Source organism: Lontra canadensis, unplaced genomic scaffold (genome assembly GCF_010015895.1).
Source record: "Lontra canadensis isolate GAN:19392208 unplaced genomic scaffold, GSC_riverotter_1.0 scaffold9, whole genome shotgun sequence".
Lineage (NCBI taxonomy): Eukaryota > Metazoa > Chordata > Mammalia > Carnivora > Mustelidae > Lontra > Lontra canadensis.
This window is the reverse complement of record NW_022631003.1, coordinates 37251125-37277729: the sequence shown is the minus strand read 5'-3', so window position 1 is coordinate 37277729 and position 26605 is coordinate 37251125. Positions and strand designations below refer to the sequence as shown.

The following is a 26605-nucleotide window of genomic DNA, read 5'->3' as shown; positions in this document are numbered from 1 at the left end:
AAGATCTATTAAGTTGTACTTCCATATTTTAAAAACTGTATCCTGTATTTCAAGCAGTGACTATTTTCAGTTACTCACAGGTCTTCCTTTTGAAATCTAGATTCTACAAATAAAATTGTTCACTTCATATTTTGTATGTAACTATATCATAGCAAAAGTATATGCTTTGTTTTTAAGTATCTTACACATAAGCAGTTAATATAATGAAAGTAACTCAAGCAAATGGCTAAAAGAAAAACTAAATCCTACTGAGTAATGCGAAAAGCACACATAAGGTTTACACACATAAGGTAAAAGTTTGCAATATGTGAATGAACTAGCTATTAAATCCACTTTTTAAAAATTTGGTTTCCTACTGGCTACCTATAAGTTACAACTTGGTGTTCCTTTAAAGAGCTCCATCAGTAGTGCATTCTGTGATTCATAAGCATTTTCAAGATAAATGTTCCCCCCTTGGAAGTGAACGTTAGAAAGAAATGAAATGAGTGTGTGTTGGGGAGGAGGGTGGGACAGATGACTCTAGCATAACTATTGTAGAGATGCTACTCTCCATCAAGTTTTCCAGTAATAGGTCTGTTCTTCCTGCACTTGCTGAAAAAAAAGGGAAATATATTCACTGTAGGCACTGTTTCAAGTGGTCTAAATCTTGGCGAGCAAGTTTTATTCTAGTTTTCTCAGAGAAATTAGATGTGTTTATTTGTACAAAGCTAACCTAACTGCCTTCCCTAAGCACAGCTATTTTGCTTTCACCAAATTTAGAGTTTTAAATGTCTTAATGAGTTTATGAATAATGCATTATCAGCCACTGAAATCAAAATAAAAAGGACTAAAAGATTTTCAAATAAATATTGAAGAAAAACTTATTTCTTTGGTGGAAATAAGGCAAATAAAACTGGATCCTTTTTGCAAGTAAAATGCTCACCTACTTGAAGCTTAGTACCTTCTTCCAAGAAGTCTCATTGGAGGACAGGAGTAATCTAGGTGAACAGAACTCACAGAAGCAAGTACTACATACCAAAGGGGTGTTTTTAATTTACCTTATCATATACAAGAGGCCTGGCTTAACAAGCATGTTTTTAAAAATAAAAATAAAATAAATTACATTCACCACCAAAAAAAGCCTGTATTCTGATGCAATGCCAAGAGGTAACAAGAACCACCTGCAATCAATGTGGATAGGCAAATAAAAATGGAAGAAAAATAATGCACACAGCCTGTAAGAGTACGTAAGCACACATGCAGGCATACTAGAAAAAGAAGGGTCAAAAACAAATGGATAAAGGAAACCTTTAGAAAGGTGTCTTGAGTTTTTCCATGTAGCAGGGTCTGTAGTTAAAGAGAAACAGCACAGAATGAGAAGTTTAGTGCTTATCCCTAATATTTTAAACCTTTTAAAAAAATCAGATGTGCAGAAACCTGAACACATTTCAAATGCACAGAGCATTCAATTATTCAAACTTTACAACTGTAATTCCACTACAATTAATTATAATTAAAGGGATGTAGAGATTTTAAGTGATATAAATGAAGCATACTATGTGTCATAACTTACTGTTATTTTCCATTACAACTAATTGTGTTACCTCTGGTTTCTAGTTCTAACACAACTGGATTAAAATTAATTCACTCTTCAAAAATTTGCCTTAAATATTTGATATACTTGACATCTATGAATATGAGAGAAGATAAATGGCCTGGTACAAAAAAATCTACAAAGCATACCCAGTGCATCTTTCAACACCTCGAAAGTAAATATATACAAGTATTTACCCTATTCACAAAGATTGAGCTATGTAAGGGATTATTATGTTCTTTGAAATATTTACTGAATTTAAAAGAACAGAAACAATTTTGGTCTTTAATCAGCATGCTACTTCTGGATTTTGCCTAAAAAGAAATCTGAGGAGAGCTTGATTTATTTCTTAAAATATATGAAAGATAATCATGAAGTTCAAAGTTCAAACTAAACCACTATCTTACTCTAAAACAGCATGAATATGTTTTTGGTAAGATTTTTTTCAGAAAATTCTTTTACATTGGCTAAAGGGGGTGCAAGCTAAGAAATTCTATACATTGACACCTCAATTATCCTATCTGGTTGGCAGAATGAAGGACTCAACATAGAATAAAATTTCCTGATAACTAAATTATGCTTATTAAACATTAAAATACTTTACTTTAGTCAGTTTTGATGGACCTGTATCTAAAATGGATTATACTACTCCATATCATCCTAAAACACACTGCTCTTAAACAAACCTATTATTGATAACGTAGGCCTCTCTTATATAACAAAGCCCTCTGAGGCTATAAATCTCTATACAAAATGGTTAGAGACTGATTTTTTCTTTTTTGAATTTTCCATCTGGTTATGTTTTCCTCCCTTTCTCCTCTCTGGTTGTCAGACTGGAGGAAGTTCATACTCTTGTGGCTAATTGTTTATCTGCTTCATTGTTTCTGATTTTCTCTGGGTTACAATTTATGACAAGGTAGACTGTTCATACTGAGGATAAAGAGGCTCTGGTGAGACACTAAGGAACTATGCTAGTTATTAATAGGACATATGAAATTTAATACTCAAAACTTATTTAATCTATTTTGTGTTCTGGGTAATTGAGTTGTCATTTTAAGTGAGGTTTTACATTTTATATAAAATATAAGCACTAAGCTTTGAAAATATATATGTATTAAGATATGCAGATCTGCTGACCACCACCAAGAAGAGACACATCAACAAAATACAGTGAACATACAAGCAGAGAAACTGAGGAACTGACACTTCTGTAGCTGAAATGTACACCCTTTTCTCAAAATACTGCCCAGCTCTGCAAACAGTTTCTGAGAGGCATGTATCTATCATCTGCCCTTTTCATGGTAACTGAAAAAAATAAAAAGTTAAAAGAAAGAGACCTAATTAATGCCATATGGTTCCTTAAAGTCTTAGTTTAAGGTATTTGGTTGATTTGAAGACATAACTTAGTGGGAATGAAATTTTAAGTGTTATTCTATATATATGAAGCTGAACCATAGGTTACTCCAAAATGACGAAGTTCAAGGCTCTGAATTTCAATAATACAGAAATATTACAGAAATGCAAAGTCATAAATAATATATCAAGACACTACCTAATATAATTAAGAGGCTCTTACATGTCCTCTGGCAATTTATCCAAAAGTATTACTTGTTAACACCTACAACTTCATTAACCTGCTTCAGTGATTAACTTTCTACATCACAATAGGGGTTTTTTTTCCTTAAAAAAAAAAAAATCAGGCTATCATCACCAACGCTCCTATAATAATGGAAAAATAAATACAAATCAAAGTAACTTCAATTTCATCAATACTATCATCCCTTCTTAGATCAGAATCTAAGAAATAGAATGAAAGTGCACTGTAAACAGATTTGTGCAGAAAAGTAACAAACATGGTACACTGCTGCAAATGTATTCATTAGAGCATTTTACAGTTTTATAAATAAGAAAGAAAGTCTGAGCTAAGCAATGAAGAAGATAAAATACATTTGCATCAAACATTCCAACCTCACTAATATAGATAGGACATATACTTAATAAGCAATTTAATATCCATTTATAGACCTAGTATTTCTCAAAATATTTTCAGTTTAACCAAAGAAGGACTGCAATAAAGGACAGTGTATATTTTCTTAATATTCCACATTTACTATTGCAGGAATGGGTGGAAAATCAGAATAGTATGTGCTATGCAGGCAAGGCTTGGCAAGAGAAAGATAGCAAAAAAAAAAATAATAATAAACTCTTTCTAAAAATAATATTTTATTAAAGGGCAAAAGATTCAAAATTAGCAAGTACATGGTAAGACCAGAAAAGGGAAGGTGCGATAACACTGCTGTACTGAAAAGCAAAGTCATTTTAATTGTATTTAAAATCTCTGAACTAAAACCTAGATTAAGTTTCTAAATCAAAGTTAAAAAATAAAAACATTGTTTTAAACACTAGGGAAAAAAAGTTATTAAAACACTCCAAAAGACACAAAAACTTTTTCTTTAAAATAACTGATTCCGGGCGCCTGGGTGGCTCAGCGGGTTAAAGCCTCTGCCTTTGGCTCAGGTCATGATCCCAGGGTCCTGGGATCGAGCCCCGCATCAGGCTCTCTGCTCAGCAGGGAGCCTGCTTTCTCCTCTCTCTCTCTGCCTGCCTCTCTGCCTACTTGTGATCTCTTTCTGTCAAATACATAAATAAAATCTTTAAAAAAATAAAATTAAATAACTGATTCCTATTTACCCAGTACCTCACTAAATCCTCCCTAAGCATTAATGACAGCTTACTAATAAGGGGAATTACCGAAAAGGTACTATTCCAAACAAATCTACTCAGGGTCCTCAAAAAAACAAAACTTACTCTTTTTTTCACAAGAGAAATGATGCATTCCACTTCTCTCTACAGGACTCCTGCTTTTGTTATAGCCACTGATTTGTCTAATCAATTCATGTATTTTGAAGCAAATTTTTCAAGCAAAAATAAAGAATTTTTAAACAATTTTTAATCTCAATTCTAAAATTTACCATTTTCTTCTCCCGTTGTTTTTCGCTTGTCTTCGGGTGAAACATGGACTAGTTGCAGAATGAGAGGTCTCCGGGTGACAATACCAGTGCCTCTGGGAAGCAGGTCTCTCCCCACTAGGCTTTCTAGCACTGAGCTCTTTCCACTGCTCTGAAAACAAAATACACAAGAGCAAAATTAGTTTCTCCACAGAGAGTGTTGGGGGGCAGGGGAGCAGGCAGAGGGAGAGGGAAAAGCAGGTTCCCCGCTAAGCAGAGAGCCCAACACAAAGTTCAATCCCAGGACGCTGGGATCATGACCCAAGCCAAGGCAGATGCTTAACCAACTGAGCCACTCAGGTGCCCCCCTACAGATTTTTTTTTATAACTCAATAAAACTATACTAACAAAGCACCATACAAAGAAATTAAAGGAAAAAGTATTGCAAAAATGTTTAAATAAAATTAAAGTTCCGTTACATTTTCTATTATATGAGCTTTATTTCTTTATAATTAAAAAAAGAGAATATTAAAATTCCACTCTCAGGGCACCTGGGTGGCTCTGTCATTAAGCATTGCCTTCTGCTCTGGGATCAAACCGCACATCGGGCTCTCTGCTCAACGGGAAGCCTGCTTCTCCCTCTCCCGCTCCCCCTGCTTGTATTCCCTCTCTTGCTATTTCTCTGTCAAATAAATAAAATCTTTAAAAATAAATAAATAAAGTCCCACGACCTCCCCGCCAAAATTTAAAAAATAAAGTCCCACTCTCCTAAAATCTTCCCACCTTTTTCGATACTCTCCCAACCAGGTTTTCAAAACCTGTATAATACTGGTAAGTAACATTATGCCTATGAGCACATATTACTTTAAATGGGGTAGTTCTATAACCTGCTTTTATTTTTAATGTAGCAATCATGGATAATATTCCATATCAATATACTAATTTCTGCGTTTAAAAGTTAAGTAGTATTCTACTGTTTGTAAAGCTAAACATTGACTTGGACATTTAAGTGGTTTTTGCTATTAACAACACTGCAGTGCACATGCTTTATACATATAACCTTACTCACATATTACCTTATCAGTTTTATACATTAAATGAAATGGCTGTGATTAAAGAGCACAGAGATTTTAAGTATTCACATACTGTCAGACTGCACACAAGATGGCAGGAACCAAGCTATACTTCCCATGCAATTTGCTGCACCCCCAACAGCACTGGAATTATCACTTTTCTTAACCTTTGCTACTTTGATAGATGAACAATGACAACTCATTTAAATTTACATTCCTTTATTACTAAAGTCAAGGATCATTTTGTTTAAAGGCCTTCTGTATTTTTCAGTGATTGTTCAAATGCTGGCATTTTATGTTTCTTATTAGTTTTATAAAACTGTTTATCCATGCATTTCATTTTTTGTTTTGAATATTTCCCCTTTTTATTTTGAAAATTTCAAAGCCACAAGAGTTCTGAGGATATTAACAGTGGATGTTCATATCTTAATAAGGATGCACCAATTAATTTTTGACATGTGCTTTATGTCTGTTATGTCTATTACACACACCCACTTCTTTTTTCTTTTTCTCTTTGGGAAATAAATATATATATATATATATACATACATACATATATATATATCTCATGACACTTCATTCCTAAATATTGTAGCATTATCTATCTCTAAGAACATTCACAAGAGCATTCTCCTATATAAACATATCCAATGATGACACTCAGGAAACTTAACATAGATACAATACTAAAGGACAGCAAATTAACAAATAATACATAAAAGCCTAATCTATACATCTTAAATGTTTATAATTTTAATTTTATACACAATATTTTCTGTACGGAATATTTTTTCAGTGCTATACTTCTTCTTAGGCAAAACTAATACAACTTTTACTTTCATATTTTCTACAAGAGCAAAAATCCTAAATTCATCTATTGTATCAGAAAGAATCTACAGAAAGCAGATGGCCCACTCAAGTTAGTTAATTTAAGGAGAATTTATTTACAAGCAGACTCTTTACAAAGCTGAGGATAAGGCTCACAGAAATCACAAGGGATAGTACAATAACCCAGGCAAGTTCTCAACACCTATACAGGCCCTGAAGAAAAGACTAGGACTTTGAGAAGAGGGAGGGCCAACCCAAGGCATCTTACAGAGAATGAGCTACAGGAATAAATATTTTAATCTCCTCTGTTCTCCAATTCCTGCCAGGGCTCCTCATTTCCAAATCCTATCAGATGCCAGAGGACATAGGGGCTCACTAATGTTGTCCAAAAAAGTCCCCTCTGATAAAGAAAAGGAATGTTGAGTGGAATGGTCAAATTGAAGATTATGCCAAGTTTTAGTGTCTCGGTTTATGCATCTCGGTAAGAAAAATGGGATAAGGCGCCTGGGTGGCTCAGTGGCTAAGCCTCTTCCTTCGGCTCAGGTCATGGTCTCAGGATCCTGGGATAGAGCCCTGGATTGGGGGGCTCTGCTTGGCGGGGAGCCTGCTTCCCCTTTTCTCTCTGCCTGCCTGCGATCTCTCTCTCTCTCGCTCTCGAATAAATAAAATCTTAAAATAAAAAAAGAAAGAAAAAGAAAAATGGGATGATTTCTATCATTTATTTTCTAAAAAAATTTAAACATGGAAATTTCCTGTTCTTTATGCATTTGATAAAACCTGTCCATAAAAAAAGAAACGATCTAACTCCTTGAATTTTCAAATTTACAGGCATACTGCTTATAATATTCTCAGAAACTGTTCATTTTCCTTACTTCTAATATTTTGTCTTTATGTTGTTTCTCCTGACCAAATTTTCCAGTTGATTGTTAAACTGATTTATTGGTCAAATCTTTTACTGATTTCATTTTGTAGTTATTTTTCTAATACTATTAATTTCTACTTCTTCCCTTCTTCCCTCCCCTGAAAAAGAGGGGTTATCTTCTCCTCTTTTTAAAAACTCCTGGAGTTAAAACATTTAGCTTATTTCTCTATCTCAGCTACCAACACCTGCCCTACCCATCCCATACACAAATATACATTTCTCAAACTAAGTTGTCTCTTTTCCTCTATACCAAGAATCATGGTTCTTAAGGACAAAGTTCATGACAGAAGTAGAATAATACACAATTACTCATTTGCTTTTATTTCACATTGCAGAGTCTCCAAATACTACCAGTGGTACCACCAATAAGATAACTGAAAATAACTTTTTAAATGTTTTGTATTTAATCCCTCCATTCTCTTTCCCACCTGTCTGTAGACCATACTTTCCCCTTTCTTAGCCATCATTTGATTCTGCAAGTGTCATTATAACATCAGTCCTTATATTAATGCCTCTCTAGTCATTTTCATTCTCTGAAGCTTGTTCTCAGTAGGTTCCTCAGGAGGGCTAGTAGAAGCAATATTCTTCAAATTCTAACACATATGTAACACTTTGGGACTTTTATACCTGAAAATCAGCTTGATTATATATAAAATCTTGGGTTCATACACTCTTGAATATCTTAAGACATAAAATTTCCACAATAAATTGTGTCTTCCCTCATAAGTCTTCTCATAAATATGTTTTCTCCCCTGAACGGTTACTTTTGAAAGGTATGACAAAAATCTGATTCTCCTTCTAAGAGACTTTGTGAATTCTTGCCTACATGTCTGAGGGCTTTTTATTTTTCCTTTAAAGTCCAATAATTTACTAGACTATATCTCAAGGTTGGTCTTTCCGTGTCAGGGTTCTCAGGTATGTGTTGTGCTTTTTCAAAATGGAATTCCAAATCTGTTTTTAATTCTGTTAACTTTTTAATATCTGTTCCCTTACTAGCTTTATTGGCCAGGCGGGGTGGGGGGGGTGGGGGGGTGGGGCGGTGGCGCTCCCATTATACATATGTTGGATTTTCTCTGCCTCTTTTCAATGTTAGCTTCTGTCAAATTTGTTTTACAACTATTTCTTACCCTTATTTTTAAAGTTTTTCCTTTTCATCTTTCTCTCTCAAGGTACTGTCCATGTTTATTTGCTCTTATACTCCTTCCATTCCCTTCATTTTTAAAATAAATATTCTTTCATTTCTAATATTTTACTAAGTTCTATCGCCTAGTTTTTATTTTTTCCTTACACAAACTTTTTTTTTTTTTTTTAGTAATGCCTTGTTCGGATTATGTCTTGTCTTGCCTTTTGTCTTAATATCTAATTGTTTCATCTGCTTTGTGGATATGTCTTTCTGGTGTGCTTTCTTGTCTACAGGGCTGCTATTCTGAGTCTCATTTTTCTTTAAAAACTTTGTGAGACTTGACAACAATCATTTTCTAAACTTCAGAAAAAAGCTTGGCCTAGAATTTCTATTCTAACTTCACACTCATAAAACTCCCTCATCTAAACATAATGTGTTCAAAATATAGTTCTTTGTTTTCTGATATCTTATCTCTCCACCACTTTTATCAGGATCTTCTCTTTCCTTTGCTGTATTCTTCAGGCGATGCTCAGTTATATTCTCATTTCTTTTGCACTTTTGAGAACTGGTCATGGAAAGAAGCTTTGGTTGGTTTGTTTTCAAAGTTTCACAAAGATGCTCTAGTCCCTTAAGACTTGACCACAGACCTCTCTCACACACCCATTATCTGTGTGTGCAAAACCCCACCCAGTTTCAGCTGGCTTTCTTAAACTGGCCATCCAAGATTTCCAGTGATTGCTTTTTGTCTATTTTTTGACTCCCAGATTCATCTGATGTTCCACTGCTCCCACCTTCTTTGTACATAGATAGTAATATACAAGTCTTGGAGCGGTTTGTGGTTCATCCCCAACTTACTGGTATTGGAGGATTTACAAAGAAACATGGCAAACTCATTTTCTTGTAAATGTTGTAGGGGTACCTGGGTGGCACAGTTGCATGAGTGTCCAACTCTCACTTTCAGCTCTGGTCATGATCTCAGACTCCTGCGATTAAGCCCCACATGTATAATGCTTAATATTATACATTTTTTTTTACATTATTCAGTCATGAAAAGAAAGAAAGTATTGACACATGCTACAACATGGATGAACCTCAAAAACATTATGCTAAGTGAAAGAAGTCATCAGAAAAATATTTGATCCTGTTTATATGAAATGTCCAGAACAGGAAAGAAAGTAGATTAAGTGGCTACCAAGCACTGGGGATGGAGGAAAATGGGGAGGGACCTCTAATGGATACAAGGTTTCTTTTTAGAATGATGAAATACCTAAAACTAGATTATGGTGATGGTTGCAATACTCTATAGACATGCTAAAAACCACTGATTATACAGTTCAAGTGGGTGAACTTTATGGTATATAAACAACATCTCAATAAAGCTGTGAAAAAACAAAATAAATGAGAAAAATTTCCAAATAAATTTCAAAGTTTAAAAAGTACTAGAGAATATTAAAGTATACCTTCCTGACTCCCTAATACATAAAATGTAAAAACTAGAGAAAAAAATTGATAATTCATCTAGAGTAAAATTGTAATTTCTTTTACTCATACAAAAAAAAAATTAAGGGTTAAATATTTGTGATTCCTATAACTGACAAAGAACTAGTAAGCAAAATGCAAAAGCAACTTCTACAAATCAGTAAGAAAAAAGATGAATAAGCTAATAGAAAATAATGAGCTGAGATAGGAACAGAAATTCACAAAAACAGAACCACAAAAGGACGAGAGAAAAGTTAAGATGCTCAAACTTGTTAATCATCAAGGAGATATAATAAAACCACAATTAAATACCATAAATTTAAAAAGTGACAATAAACAAGAGTCCCATCCAAGATAGCAATTTAAGATGCTGAACTCACCTCCTCCACAGACACACCAAATCTACACCTAATTATACAGCACTTCTGCCTGAATAGCTTCTACACCACAAAACACAGAGAGGCCACACAGAAAATGGCAAGAGAAACGAAGAAACCAGACACCATAAGGAAAGGAACCTCCACCCCCAACACTGTGAACTGCAGTATGGAGGAACAATATGAAGGGGCACAGAGGAAAAACAAACAAAAAACTGTGGTTTAAAAAAGCAATTAGTAGGGGCACCTGGGTGGCTTTGTCAGTTAGGAAACTGCCTTTGGCTTGGGTCATGATCCTGGGGTCCTGGAGTCGAGCCCCACAGAGGGCTCCCTGCTCAGTGGGGTACCTGATTCTCTCTTTCCTTCTTGCTCATTCTCTATCTCTTGCTATCTCTCTCTCTCTCTCTCTCAAATAAAAATGGGTAAAACCGTTAAAAAAAAAAAAATTCTCAGTAAACTTGGAACAGAAAGAAATTTCCTTAGCTTAATAAAAAATATCTACAATAAAGTCACAGCTAACATTATATCCAGTGGTAAGAAATTTTAAAATTGATTAATTACTTAAGAAATAATATTAAAGCAATTAGTATATAAAAGATCCAGCCATATAACCACCAAATAGTGGGGGAACTGCTGGGACTCTCTCCAGATTGGAGGAGCTGGCAAGTGCCACAGTTTACATTCACCTTTCACCTTGATAGTGTATTTGGGAACAGAGTTCCAGGTGCCAGAGCCAACCTACCACCTCAGAGAGTACTGGGTCTCTAGCCCACATCAGCCAGTGTGGCACAAACCAAAACATCCTTGGTCAGCACTCACTAGAGCTCCAGCGGTCATGTCAAGGTGACACAGGCATCAAGTACCCCAGAACACCACAGGCCCACATCACTTGCAAGGGCACACCCCTGGCACAGAGTACTCTAAGACTACCTGGCTCACACCTGCCTGGATCCAGCCACTCTGCCAAGGGACCCCCTGCATGGAGCACCCCAGGAACCCCTGGCCCATGCTGCCTCAGTTCCAGCCACCCCACCAAGGAGTCCCCTGAATACAGCACTCCAGATCCCCTGACTTGCACCGCATCTTATCTGCAGTCACCCTAACAGGGCACCCCCTGCACAGGGTGCACCAGGACACCCTGGCCCACCAAGCCTTGACTCTAGTCACCCTGCCAAGGCACCCCCTGCACTAAGTATCCCCAGACATACCAGCTTGTACCCACTTTAGCTTCAGCAATCCTGCCAGGGCGCCCTCTGTATGGAGAACCCAAGGACCAGCTCATATCCACTTCAGCTTTAGCTGCCCTACCAGGGTGCCCTCTGTAGGGATAGACCTGGGACCCCCAACCTTGCACCCCCTTCATCTTCAACTGTGCTGCCAGAGTACCCTCCGAGTGGAAGGCCCCTGGATCACCAGGCCCATGCCCAATTCCTTGCTGGCCATTCCACCAGGGAGGCCACACCACAGAGTGCCCCAGGGCCCCACTCCAGACACTGCTCCAGTCAGCCAAAGTTACCAAGCACACACAGTCTACACAGGGGATGATTATACCCAAGACCACACCTTCAAGTTCAGGAGAAGTATCTGTCTCACCCAATTCATGGAAACAAATAATGAAAGTCAAGCAAAATGGGAGACCAAAGAATAAGCTCCAAACAAAACAGAACAGAACCTCAGAAAAAAACAACTAAATGAAACAGAGATAAGCAATATGCCTGATAAAGAGTTTAAAATAACAATCACAGGGGCACCTGGGTGGCTCAGTTGTTAAGCAACTGCCTTCAGCTTGGGTCATCATCCGAGGGTCTTGGGATTGAGCCCCACATCAGGCTTCCTGCTCAGAGAGGAGCCTGCTTTTCTCTCTCCCACTCCCCATACTTGTGTTCCCTAATTCTGTCAAATAATAAATTAATAATAAAATAATAAAATCTTTAAAAGTAAAATAAAATAAAATAAAATAATGATCATAAAGACGTTCACCAGACTGCAGAGAAGAGTGGGAGAACTCAATGAAACATTCAATAAAGAGATAGTAAATGCTAAAAAGATGTAATCAAATTTGAAGAACATATTAACTAAAATGGAAAATACACTAGACAGAATCAACAGCCCCTAAGAAGATAAAAAAGACTGGATTAGCAGTTTGGAAAACAGGGTAATGGAAAGCATCCAAGCTGAAGAACAAAAAGAAAAAAAGAATTTTTCAAGATGAGAATTAGGCTAAGGGATCTCTTGGACAACATCAAGTGAATTAACATTCACAATACAGGGTTCCCAGAAGAGAATGGGGAAAAGGGCAAAAAACAATATGAAGAAATAATAGCTAAAAACTTTCCTGACCAAGGGAAGGAAACAGCCAAGTTCAGCAAGCACAAAGAGCTGCAAACAAGATGAACCTAAGAGGTCCACACCAAGACAACATAATATAAATAGCAAAAGTAAGATAAAAAATTTAAAAAGCAGGAGAGGAAAAAAGTTACAGAGAAGGAAAACCTCACAAGGCTATCAGCTGATTTTTCAGGAGAAACTTTGCAGCCAGAAGAGAGTGGCATGATATATTCAAAGGGCTAAAAGGAAAAAAAATATACAACCAAAAATACTATATCCGGCATTCAGAACTGGAGAGATAAAAAAACAGTTTCTCATTCAGAACTGGAGAGATAAAAAAACAGCTTCTCAAACAAAAATTAAAGAAGTTCATTGCCACTAAACCAGCCTTACAAAAACTGAAAAGTGACTTCTATAAGTGGGGGGGAGAAAAGCCATAATGAGAAATAAGAAAATTATGAAGAAAAAAACATGTAAAAGTTAACAACATATACATAAAACATGGAGGAGGAACTAAAAAAGTTTTTTTTGAATGTGTTCAAATTTAAATGACCATCAACTTAATACAGACTGCTATATACTTAGGACCCTACATATGAATCTCATGGTAACTACAAACCTAAAAATAAAGAAAAAGAAAATCAAGCATAACACTACAGAAAGTCATCAATAAAAAGGAAGAGAGAAAGAGAAAAGGAACAGAGAAGAACTACAAAAACAAACAAAAAACTATGAACAAAATGGCAAAAAGTACACACCTATCAATAATTATCTTATATGTAAATAGACTAAATGCTCCACCAACCAAAAGACACAGGGCAGTGAAATGGATTAAAAAAAAAAAAAAAAAAAAGACTCGTTTATACAACGCCTACAAGAAACTCACTTCAGACCTAAAGATACATTAAAAACTGAGTTAAAGTATGGAATACAACAGGGGCGCATGGGGGGCTCAGCGGGTTAAAGCCTCTGCCTTCAGCTCCGGTCATGATCCCAGGGTCCTGGGATGGAGCCCCACATCAGGCTCCCTGCTCAGCAGGGAGCCTGCCTCCCCCCCTCTCTGCCTGCCTCTCTGCCTACTTGTGATCTCTGTCTATCAAATAAATAAAATCTTAAAAAAAAATTTATTATTTTATATTATTACCATTACAAAATTAGTAATACAATAATAACAAAGGACTTTAAGACCCCACTTACATCAATGGACAGATCATCCAGGCAGAAATTCACTAAAGAAATAGTGTCTTTGTTCAGGGGCTTGAACTCACAACTCTGAGATCAAGAACGTGAGCCAGCTGAGATCAAGACCTGAGCTGAGATTAAGAGTCGGACACTTAACCAACTGAGCCACCCAGGCACCCCAAAGAACAGTGTCTTTGAATGACATGTTTGACCAGATGGACCTAATTATATACAGAACATTCCATCCAAAAACAGAATAAATACACAGCCTTTTTGTTGATACCACACGTTAGGCTACAAAAACAAGTCTCAATAAAGTTAAGAAGACTGAAATCATATGCATCTTTTCTGACTACAAAGGTATAAAACTAAAAATGAATTACCAACAAAAAACAAAAAACAAACCTGGTAAAAACCACAAACAAGTGGATGCTAAACAACATAGTAATAACCACCCAACTGGTCAATGAAGAAATCAAATAGGAAATCAAAACATACATGGAGGGGCGCCTAAGTAGCTCAATGGGTTAAAGCCTCTGCCTTCGGCTCAGGTCATGATCCCAGGATCCTGGGATCGAGCCCTGCATCATGCTCTCTGCTCGGTGGGGAGCCTGCTTCCTCCTCTCTCTCTGCCTGCCTCTCTGCCTGCTTGTGATCTCTGAGTGTCAAATAAATAAATAAAATCTTTAAAAAAAAAAATACATGGAGACAAATGAGAACATAAACATAATAATCCAAATCTTTAATGCAGCAAAATACAATTCTTAAAGGAAATTTTACAGTGATACATACCTCACCAAGAAATAAGAAAAATCTCAAATAATCTTACACCTAAAATAACTAGAAAAAGAACAAAGCCCACAGTGAACAGAAGGAAGGAAATAATAAAGAGCAGAACACAAATAAATGAAATAGACTGATAAAACAATACACCCCCAAAAATCAATGAAACCAAGAGCTAGTTCTCTGACAATAAAACAAAATTGGTAAGCTTTTAGCCAGAATCATAAAAAAAAAAAGAGGACAAAAATAAAATCAGAAATGAAAGAGAACAACCAACACCACAGAAATACAAGAATTGTGAAAATAATACCAAAAAAGAAAAAAATTAATATGCCAGCAAACTGACAACCTAGAAGAAATGGATAAATTCCTAGAGACATACAATCCTCTAAAACTAAATCAGGAAGACTAGAAAATCTGAACTAACCAATTACTCATAACAAAATTGAGCTGGTGGGGAGCCTGGGTGGCTCAGTGAGTTAAAAGCCTCTGCCTTCGGTCAGGTCATGGTCCCAGGGTCCTAGGATTGAGCCCCACATCAGGCTCTCTGCTCAGCAGGGAGCCTGCTTCCCATTCTTTCTCTGCTTACCTCTCTGCTTACTTGTGACCTCTGTCTGACAAATAAGTAAATAAAATCTTTGAAAAAAAAAATTGAGCTGGTAAAAAAACAAAACCAAAAACTCCCAACAAATAAAAGCCCAAGACTAGATGGCTTCACAGGCTAATTCTACTAAACATGTAAAGAAGAGTTAATACCTATTCTTCTCAAACTATTCAAAAAATAGAAAAGGTAGGAAAACTTCTAACTTCACTCTCTGAGGCCAGCATTACCCTGATAGCAAAACCAGATAAAACACTACAAAAAAAGAAAATTACAGGCCAGTATCTTTAATGAACATAGACGTAAAAATCCCCAATACTACCCAATTTAATCCAACAATACATTAAAAAAGTCATTCACGGGACACCTGGTTGGTTCAGTAGATTAAGCATCTACCTTCAGCTCAGGTCATGACTCCAGGGTCCTGGGATCCAGTCCCACATCAGGCTCCTTGCCCAATGAGAAGCCTGCTTCTCCTTCTGTCGCTCTCCCTGCTTGTGCTCTCACTCTCTCTCTGACAAATAAGTAAAATCCTGAAAAAAATCATTCACAACAATCAAGTGGGATTTATTCCTGAAATGCAAGGGTGGTTCGATATCCACATAACAATTAATGTGCTACATCACATCAACAAAACAAAGGGTGAGAACCACATGATCATTTTAACAGATGCAGAAAGAGCATTTAACAAAGTAAAAAAAATCCATTCACCAGGGCACCTGGGTGGCTCCGTTGTTTAAGCGACCAACTCTTGGTTTTGGCTCAGGTCATGATTTCAAGGTTGTGAGATCCAGGCTCAGTGGGAAGTCTGCCTGAGATTCTCTCTCTCCCTCTCCTTTCTGCTCTGCTGCTCCCCTGTCTCATACTCTCTAAAATAAATAAAACCTTAAAAAAAAAAAATCCACTCAACTAAGTAGATTTAGAGGACACATACCTCAACACAATAAAGGCCATATGTGAAAAACCCAAAGCTAACATCATCCTCAGTGGGGAAAAACTGAACTTTTCTCCTAAGATCAGGAAGAAGATAAGAATGTCCACTCTCCCCACTTTTATTCAACATAATACTCAAAGTCCTAGCCACAGTAATCAGAGAAGAAAAGAAATAAAAGGCATTCAAATTGGTAAGGAAAAAGTAAAACTTTCATTATTGGCAGACTACATGATACTCTCTATATAGAAAACCCTAAGACTCCCCCCCAAAAACTACTAGACCTGATAAATGAATTCAGGAAAGTTACAGAATACAAAGTCAATATACAGTTATCTGTTGCATTTCTATACACTAATAATGAAACAGCAGAAAGAAATGAAGAAAGCAGTCCCATTTACAATTGTACCCAAAATAAGTAAAATACCAAAGAATAAACGTAACCAAGGAGGTGAAAGACCTGTATTCTGAAAACTATAAAATACTGATAAAAGAAAATAAAGATGACACAAACAAAAGAGAAAGATATTCCATGGTCATGGCTTGGGAGAACAAATATTGTTAAAATGTCCACACTACCCAAAGCAATCTACAAATTTAATGCAAATCCGTATCAAAATACTTTTCACAGAACTAGAACAAATAATCCTAAAAGTTGTATGGAGCCACAAAAGACCCCCAATAGCCAAAGTAATGTGGAAAAAGAAGAACAAAACTGGAGATTATCACAATCCCAGATTTGAAGATACACTACAAAGCCACAATAATCCAAACAGTATGGTACTGGCACAAAAACAGACACATAGATCAATGGAACAGAATGGAACAGAACAGAGCCTTGGTCAATTAATCTTTGGCAAAGGAGGCAAGAATATGCAATGGGAAAAAAGACAATCCCTTCCACAAATAGTGCCAGGAAAACTGGACAGCTACATGCAAAAGAATGAAACTGGACCACTTTTTTACACCATACACAAAAGTAAACTCAAAACGGATTAAAGACCTAAACGTGAGACCCGAAACCACAGAAATCCTAGAAGAGAGCACAAGCAGTAATTTCTCTGACATGTGTCAGAAGAACATTTTTCTAGACATGTCTCCAAAGGCAAGGGAAACAAAAATAAACTACTGGGAGTATATCAAAATTAAAAAGTCTGCACAGCAAATCAAACAACTGACAAAACTAAAAGCTGATCTACTGAATAGGAGATGATAGTTGCAAATGACAAACCCAATAAAAGGTTAGTATCCAAAATATAAAAGAACTTACACAACTCAACACCAAAAAAACCCCCAAATAATCCAATTAAAAATGGGCAAAAGACATGAAGAGACATATCTCCAAAGACATAGGAATGACCAACAGACACACGAAAAGATGCTCAACATCACTACTCATTAGGGAAATGCCAATCAAAACCACAATGACATATCACCTCACTCCTGTCAGAATAGCTAAAACTAATAACACAAGGAACAACTACCGTTGACAAGAATGTGGAGAAAAAGGAACCCTCGTGCTCTGTTGATGAAAATGCAAATTGGTGCTGCCACTTTGGAAAATAGTATGGAGGGTCCTCAAAATATTGAAAATGGAATTACCATATGATCCAGTAATTCCAGTACTGAGTACTTACCTGAAAAATACAAAAATTCTAATTTGAAAAGACATATGCACCCTTTCAGCTTTTGCAGCATTATTTACAATAGCCAAGTTATGGAAGCAGCCCATTTTCACTGATTGATAAATGGATAAAGGTGTGGTGTGTATACACAGGATAGATGGACAGAAAGATGGAGAGATACACACACATACATACACACACACTGTGGAATATTACTCAGCCATAAAAATAAAATCGTGCCATTTATAATAACATGGATTGATCTAGAAAGTATAAAATGCTAAGTGAAATAAGTCAGAGAAAGACAACTACCACACGATGTTACTCATATGTAAACTTTTAACTATAGAAAACTGATGGTTACCTGATTGGGGTGGGGGTGTGAAATAAGTGAAGGGGTTTAAGAGTACACTTATGAAGAGCACTGAATAATGTATAGAATTGTGGAATCAATACATTGTACACCTGAAACTAATATAACACTGTATGTTAAGTGAACTGGATTTAAAATTAAAAAAAAAAAAACACATTAGACCAAATGGATTTAAGAGATATACAGAGAACATGCCATCCCAAACTAACAGAATATGCATTATTCTCAAGCACACATGGATACTTCAGCATAGATCATATACCAAGCCACAAAACAAATCTTAGTAAGTTTAAGAATACTGAAATGAGGGGTTCCTGGGTGACTCAGTTGGTTAAGCGGCTGCCTTCGACTCAGGTAACTTCCAGGGTCCTGGGATCGAGCCCCGCATCGGGCTCCCTGCTCAGCAGAGAGCTTCTCTTTCTCCATCTGCCTGCTGCTCTGCTTACTTGTGCTCTCTCTCTTTCAAATAAATAAATAAAATCTTAAAAAAAAAAAAGAATACTGAAATGATATCAAAAATCTTTTCCAACCACAATGGTATGAAACCAGGAATCAATCACAAGACTGAAAAATCTGTAAATATGTGGAGATTAGACAACATGCCATTGAACAACCAATGGATGAAAAAAGAAGAAAAAAAAAAAAAAGCTTGAAACAAATGAAGATAAAACATACCAAAACTTACAGGAAGAAAGATCTCAAATAAACAACCTAACTTTACAACTCAAGGAACTAGAAAAGGAAGACTAAGTTAAGCCCAAAATCAGTAGGAAAGGAATGAAATAGATCAAAGATCAAAGCAGATATAAATGAAATAGAGACTAAAAAGAGAACAAAACAAAACAAAATCAATGAAACCAAGAGCTGTTGTTTTGAAACGATAAAAAATACACCGACCTTTAGCTAGGCTTACCAAAAACAAAAATGAGGACTTGAAATCAGAAATAAAAGAGGAGATGTTGCAACTATTACCACAGAATACAAAAGATCTTAAAAGACTACTCTAATACACATATGCATGTGCAACAGAATACTATCCAGCCATAAAAAAGAAAAATTCTTCTATTTGCAACAAAACAGATGGACCTTGACAGCATTACACTAACTGAAATAAGTCAGAGAAAGACAAATACCACATGATCTCACTTACATGTGGAATATAAACAAAAGCAAAAAAGAAGTCACAGATACAGAGAACAGATTACTGGCTGTCAGAAGCTGGGGGTAGATGAAATGGGTAAAGGTGGTCAAAGGTACAAACTCCCAATAAAGTAAGTCCTGGGAATATAATGCACAGTATGATGACTATAGATAATAATACTGTATTTCTATGTGAAAGTTGCTAAGACAGTAAATTTTAAGTTTTCGTAAGGAAAAAAATGCAACTATGTGTGGTGATGAATACTAACTAGACTTACTGCGGTGATCATTTCACTATATATGTACATCAAATCATTATGTTGCACTCACGAAACTAATAAAATCCTATATGTCAATTATATCTCAATTACAAAAAATTATGTCAACAGAGTCACATACAGACAAAACAAAACATGTTTATAAGTTTTCATTTTTACCTATTACAAATAATGGTTGGCTTTCCTCAACAACTGGCTAGAACAGTGTTTGTTTTTCCCAGTGATTTAAATACCCAGTATTCACACTCTTTCCAGGAAGGTGAGTGGCTACAGAAATTCCAGTATGGCAAGTCACAGGCAGCTTGCTCTGAAAATAGGGCTCACTTGGCACTGCAATGCTTCTACTTTTTTCATCCCCACATATTCCCCAAATTGATTCACTATCTCTATATTTCCTGATTAGAGATTTGTGTCCCTGGTCTTAGTACCATCTTTTAGTTTCTTCCAAAGTGTACTGTATTAAAATTTATAGTGCTTTGCGCGAATGTTTATAGCAGCAATGTCCACAATAGCCAAACTATGGAAAGAACCTAGATGTCCATCAACAGATGAATGGATAAAGAAGATGTGGTATATATACACAATGGAATACGATGCAGCCATCAAAAGAAATGAAATCTTGCCATTTGCGACAACGTGGATGGAACTAGAGGGTATTATGCTTAGCGAAATAAGTCAATCGGAGAAAGATAACTATCATATGATCTCCCTGATATGAAGAAGTGGAGATGCAATGTGGGGGGGTTGGGGGGTAGGAAAAGAAAAAATGAAAGAAGGTGGGATTGGGAGGGAGACAAACCATAAAAGACTCAATCTCAAAAAAAAAGACTGAGGGTTGCCGGGGGTAGGGGGGATGGAAGAGGGTGGTGGGGATATGGACATTGGGGAGGGTATGTGCTATGATGAGTGCTGTGAAATGTGTAAACCTGGCGATTCAAAGACCTGTACCCCTGGGGATAAAAATACATTATATGTTTATTAAAAAAAAATAAAATTTAAAAAAAATTTATAGCGCTTTGGATTTATATTTCGAGACTGCCCCTTTCACTGAAAAGGCTTTATCATATTTTTAGCTTTTTCTCTCTGATAAAAAGCTATCAGATCCGGGATGTCTGGGTGGCTCAGTTGGTTAAGCGGCTGCCTTCAGCTCAGGTCATGATCCCAGTGTCCTGGGATTGAGTCCCACATCGGGCTCCTTGCTCAGCAGGGAGGCTGCTTCTCCCTCTGCCTCTGGCCGCCACTCTGTCTGCCTGTGCTCGCTCGCTCGCGCTCTCTCCCTCTCTCTCTGACAAATAAAAAAAACTTAAAAAAAAAAAAAGCTATCAGATCCAACATCAGTTGGAAATATGTAGTAAATATTCACTCATGACACACTACCCCAAACTGATTCAGTTTTTATTTTATTTTATTTTTAAAGATTTTATTTGTCAGAGAGCGAGAGTACACACAAGCAGGCAGAGAGGCAGGCAGAGAGAGAGGAGGAAGCAGGCTCCCTGCCAAGCAAGGAGCCCGATGCGGGACTCGATCCCAGGACCCCAGGATCATGACCTGAGCTGAAGGCAGCGGCTTAACCAACTGAGCCACCCAGGCGTCCCCTGATTCAGTTTTTAACTGAGTTTTTATTTTTCACTGTATAAGACAAACCTCTTAATTCTTTGATATTAATATAACAGATAAAAATGTATTTTTCTTATTTTTTTTAACTTTTTATTTGTAGTGAAAGCAGCCAGACATAAACCGATCACATTATTTTACAATTCCATTTCTATGAACTATCCAGAATAGGGAAGTCCACAAAGATGGAAAGAAGACTGGTGGTTGCCAGGACTGGAGAGGACAATGAAAAACAGGAAGTCACTGCTTAACAGGTATGGAGTTTTCTTTTTGGGTGACAAAAATGTTTTGGACCTAGAAAGAGGTAGTGATTGCACAAGACCATGGATGTACTAAATGCCAATGAACTGTGGCTCTGAATGGCAAGTTTTAGGTTATACAAATTTCACCTCATTTTTAAGTTAAAAAAAAAAAAGGAAGCAACACATGAGCTATATAAAGAAACTAGGAAAAAAATAAAAATATAAGTTCACCTAAGAATATTCACAAGAAATCAATATACGAATGAAAACTATGATCAATATCTAGCACGAAATTACTAAATGTAATAAAATCATCACCTCTATGAACAAAAGACAAATGAAGGTATATCTAGCAGGAAAGGGCAAGACTTCAGGAACTAAAATGTAGATAGCAGTGTGGGAGGGGGGATGTGTATGCTTTTTTTAAAATAGAGAATTCTAGAATAGTTTAGCACTTTTTAAAAAGATCTTATTTATTTATGAGAGGGAGACAGAAACATGAGTGGGGGGAGGGACAGAGGGAGAAGCAGCCCCCGCTGAGCTGAGGGGCTCCAACCCAGGATCCTGGGATCATGACCTGAGCCAAAGGCAGACACTTAACTGACTGAGCCACCCAGGTGTCCCAATTTAGCACTTTTTTAAAAAGACAATAACAGTTGGGGAGGATGTGCAGAAACTGAAACCCTCATACACTGATGGAGGAAATGTAAAATGGAATAGCCACAACAAAAAACAATGTGGCAGTTCCTCAAATTTAAACAAGAGTTAACAAACAACCCAGCAATTCTACTCCTAAGTATATACCCAAGAGAACTGAAAACATGTCCTCAGGACAACTTGTAAACAATATTCACAGCATTATTCATCATAGCCAAAGAGTGGGGGAAAAAAAACAATATTCATCTATAATGAATGGATAATCAAACTGTGGCATTATCTACACAATGGAATTCTAGCCATAAAAAGTAAGGAAGTTAAATACATGGATGAACCTAAAAAACCTGTTGAGATAAAGCAGCCAGACAAAAATGGCCACATACTGTATGATTGTTTATACTGAAATGTCCAGAACAGGGGCACCTGGATGGCCTAGTCATTAAGCATTTGCCTTCGGCTCAGGTCATGATCCTAGGGTCCTGGGATAGAGACCCGCATCAGGCTCCCTGCTCAGTGGAAAGCCTGCTTCTCCCTCTCCTACTTCCCCCCCTTGTGCTCCCTGTCTCACGGTGTCTCTCTTTGTCAAATAATAAATAAAATCATAAAAAAAAAAAAAGTCCAAAACAGGCAAATCCATAGAGACAGAAAATAGATTAGTGGTTACCAGGGGATGGGCCGGGAGGGTGAAATGGGGAATGACTGCTAATGGGTACAGATTCTTTCCTGCATAATAAAAATGTTTAAAAAAAAAAAAAAAGTCAGGAATTAGATAGGGGTGATGGTGGCATAACCTGGGAGTATACTAAAACTGAATTTTACACGGGTGAATTTTATGTTATATCAATTATCTTTCTATTTTTAAAATGTTAAATTAAAAAGAAACAAACGGTTGGTTGGCAAACCGGTCATTTAAAACCCAAAATTCCTTTTTGAATTACTAAAGGTGGAATGCTGAGATCACTGAAATAAAAGGTAAAGTGAAAATTTCCCTACTAGCAACTCTGAGCCAGCATCTCAGGTAAATGTCATGGGTACTGGGATTCCAATACTGGGTGGTGGTTTGGATTACATACTTGGGAGGGCTCACCCTTCTAATTCTCAACTTAAAAAATAGTGATCAAATTTCCCAAGTTTAAGTCTTATCTCCTCCACCTACAAAATACACCATGGTCTAAAAGTGTCAACCTTTTCTCTCCCCTCTTCAGTGCTTTCCACACAGATGCTCTCAGCTAGGGAAATAAGAAAACTACTTAGCTAAACCGTAAAAGCTGTGAATGATCTACAGCTATGAACATGTTTCCCTCTCAACTCCTCCAACAATCTAGGCTTGAAATATTACTTGGGCAATTTTAAAAATCAAAATTTAAAACATTAGCAAGAATGCCACCAAGATGAACATGCTACTGGACGGTAGTAGGTCCTTAGGCTCAGCTTACCTGTCTTTTCTAGTCTCGTGCATTTTAAAGTTAAAGACACACTAAAATTCTTTTCAATTAGGATCTATGAACCATCTGCATCAGAATCACCTGTGGTGCCCAGCCCAACTTAGACTTAAAAAATCAAAATCTCTGGGGATGGAATCCAGGAACTTATTTTCAAACTAATCCTTACATACACTAAGTTTGCAAATCACAGTTCTAAAAAGTTCAATAAAATGGGACCAACAGCCATTTAAGATATAGGTAATGTGTAAGATAGTGACTATACCTGTGTTATGAAGACATCTTCACTACTACTGATAAGTTTACCTGTCAGAACACCTATTATGTCTGGAATTCATTTATTGTATAATAATTATTGTACAATAAATGAATTCCAGACATATATGAATGTAATGCATGTGCTGTATAAATGTATAAAACATTAAATGGCATGGATGACAAAGTAGTGATATACTCATATTCAAGTAAAAGAGATTTTCAACATACTGAGGAAAATATTCCGTACCTAAATAATAAAGGATTGAATTTCAGCTAATAAAGACATAAACAGAGATAAACTTCATTAAATCAAGTTTTGAAACACTAATTTCCCCGGGTGCCTGGCTGACTCAGTCAGTAGAGCATGTGACTCTTGATCTCAGGGTTTTAAGTTCAAACCTCATGTACAGTATACTTAAAACAACAATGACACCTAATTTCCCCTGTGAGTAACTTCAAACATCAACATACAGACACAGCATATACCTATCACTACTAGGATGGTTTTGGTAGCACACATTAACGACTTTCCTAACAGTGACATCTTAACTTTTCCACTCCAACCTTCCTAATTCTGCCAACAGGTTTACTCATGGAAATAAACTCAATTTTGTGTAAGAAAAATCCTTCTTGATTTTAAACTATTTATGCTGATACACAATAGCCCTGATTCTTTTACTGCTTCAAGCTTAAAAAGCATGGAGAATCTCTTAAAAGTATATGGAAAGTTTCTGGTCCACAGACAGGAAACATTTCCAAATTACTACCAAAGAAGATTTATTTCACCTCCTTTAATTCTATTTTCAAAAGCAGATCCGTTTTGATGATAGAAGTCCCAGTGTTTTAAAATATTATCTAGTTACAGTGAGCAATAGCCATTCATTCAAAGTACTTATAGAGCACTCACTACATACCCCAGGCTGTTCCAGAGCTAGGAACAAGAACACAGCAGTGAACAAAACATGCTAAACAAAAATACTGCTCACCATATTACACTGATGATTTAGTGTCCGATCACTACAAATATGGAGTTACAAGTACTACAATATATGTAGGCAGGAAAGACCAGAATCTGTACCAATCCTACAGCAGACCAAGCAAATATGTTTCTGAAATAATTTCTATTACTATATTTAAATGCAAGAAAGAGTGCAGGATGTCTACAGTTTCCAAGGTCTCCAGTGTTTGAATATACTCTATGGTATTCTCTCTCATAATTATACTCTACACTAAAATATTGTAACAAAATGTAGCAATAGAAAATAAGTAAACCAAGTAAAACAGAAAAGATCATTAAGAAATGAAAACACTTAAAATCAATACACCAAGTAATCTCTAAAATGCGTTCCTCTGAACTCTAATGATAAAGTCCTAGGAGTCTTTTTAACCCAAGAAAAGCAGCAGGCAGAGAAAATGAAACTTGTACTTCTGTCACTTTAGAATTTATTTCTTCAACATTTCTGCATAAAAAATAAAAAATAAGCAATAATAAAAAATAAAAATTAAAAAATCATAAAAAATTATGCTATCTACGAGACACAAAATGGATAGACCAGAGAACCTTGATGCCCAATTTAGATGAAAGAAAAAAACCACAGCCTACTCAGAAAAACTGGTTATTCCTTCCTCAAACCCAGGTACAGGTAGTTTCGGGGTGGGTTAGATTTTTTGTGTTTTGTGGTTTTTGTTGCTTTTTGGTTTTTTGTAACTGCTTCGGCGTTCCCGAAACCTGAACGGATTGCACTGCAGGAAAACACTTTGGTGCCACACAGCTGCGGCCTTCTCAGTCCCGACCCCGCGGTTCCAAAACTGACTCCGCAGCGCCCGAGCAAGGAGGGGAATAAAAAAAAAACCTTGTCGCCCTAAAACCAACCGAGGAAGGGCTGGCTGGCCCACCACAAGCCCACTGTGGCCCCGCGCGTCCCCCAGGTGCCCTTGCAAGCAGCGGCCCGCTGGGTAAGCCGCGCCCGTTCCCCGCGGATTCCAGTTCAGCCCGCCGGCCGGTCCCTCCCCTAGCCCGCCCCCGGGAGCCACCGGGCCCGCTGCGCCGGCTCCGCCCCTCGTCTCTCGACCGGGCCCGAATTCCCAGGCCCCAAGCAACGCAGCCCGAGGCGGGAGGGCGCGGCAGAGCCCGGGGAGCCCCGGCACCCCCCGCAACGCCCTCTCCCTACAGGCCGCAAAGGCCAGCTGGGAGTAGGCGCTGCCGCAGACCCCCACCAGGCCCGCGCCCCGGACTCTGGCCTGGGCGGACGCCGCCCTCGTCTCTTACCTGCGTTCCCACCACAACGATCTGAGGCAACTGGATGATGTCGGCGCCCACCGTGTTGAAGACATCCTGGAGCTTGTTGATAACAGGAATTAGCGCCTCCATGACTCCGAAAACACGGGACCCTCGCCTGCCCGGCCACGGCAATGAATGGGGCCGGGGCCCAGAGTCCGCCTCCTTCCTCCTCTCCTCCGCCCTCTCCTCGGGAGCCGGCACCCATTGGACCCCGCCCGCCCGCTACCTGCCCCCTCCCGGCAGGCCACGCGCTAAGAGGAAGGTGGAGAGAAACAAAGTCTGCCGGGAGTTGTAGTCCTGGGTCGGAGGAACACCGAGGCCTCGACTTCCAGAAGGCTGAGCGGCGCCGGGCGGGCGGAGAGCTGAGAGCTCTGACTTGGTTCACCGGCACCTGTCAAAAGACTAGGGAGCGAGGCCCCGAGAGCAGGAGGGAAGAGATACATTTATGTTTCTCTTATGTATTAGGGCCCTAACGGGTGTGAAAATGCCGGATATGAATGTGTGTTAAGTACAGCGGAATATCTTGATTATCCAAGATGTCATTTCC

General features: G+C 37.6%; 1 protein-coding gene across 8 annotated transcripts in view; it reads right to left on the bottom strand.

The window, feature by feature from the left end:
• Positions 1-26274, bottom strand: part of DNM1L (dynamin 1 like) — a 50442-nt gene extending 24168 nt beyond the window's left edge. For 3 of the 8 annotated variants that reach the window (XM_032855329.1, XM_032855330.1, XM_032855334.1), the window contains exons 1-2: positions 26047-26264; positions 4546-4693 (exon numbers count right to left, since the gene is read on the bottom strand). In XM_032855329.1, coding sequence (XP_032711220.1) covers positions 4546-4693; positions 26047-26148 — 250 coding nt within the window. In that variant the 5' untranslated portion in view covers positions 26149-26264. Of the gene's footprint in view, positions 1-1287; positions 1327-4545; positions 4694-26046 lie in introns of all 8 variants that reach the window. The other 5 variants (XM_032855336.1, XM_032855337.1, XM_032855331.1 and 2 more) reach the window with 3 other exon arrangements.
• Between the last annotated feature and the right edge of the window lie 331 nt (positions 26275-26605).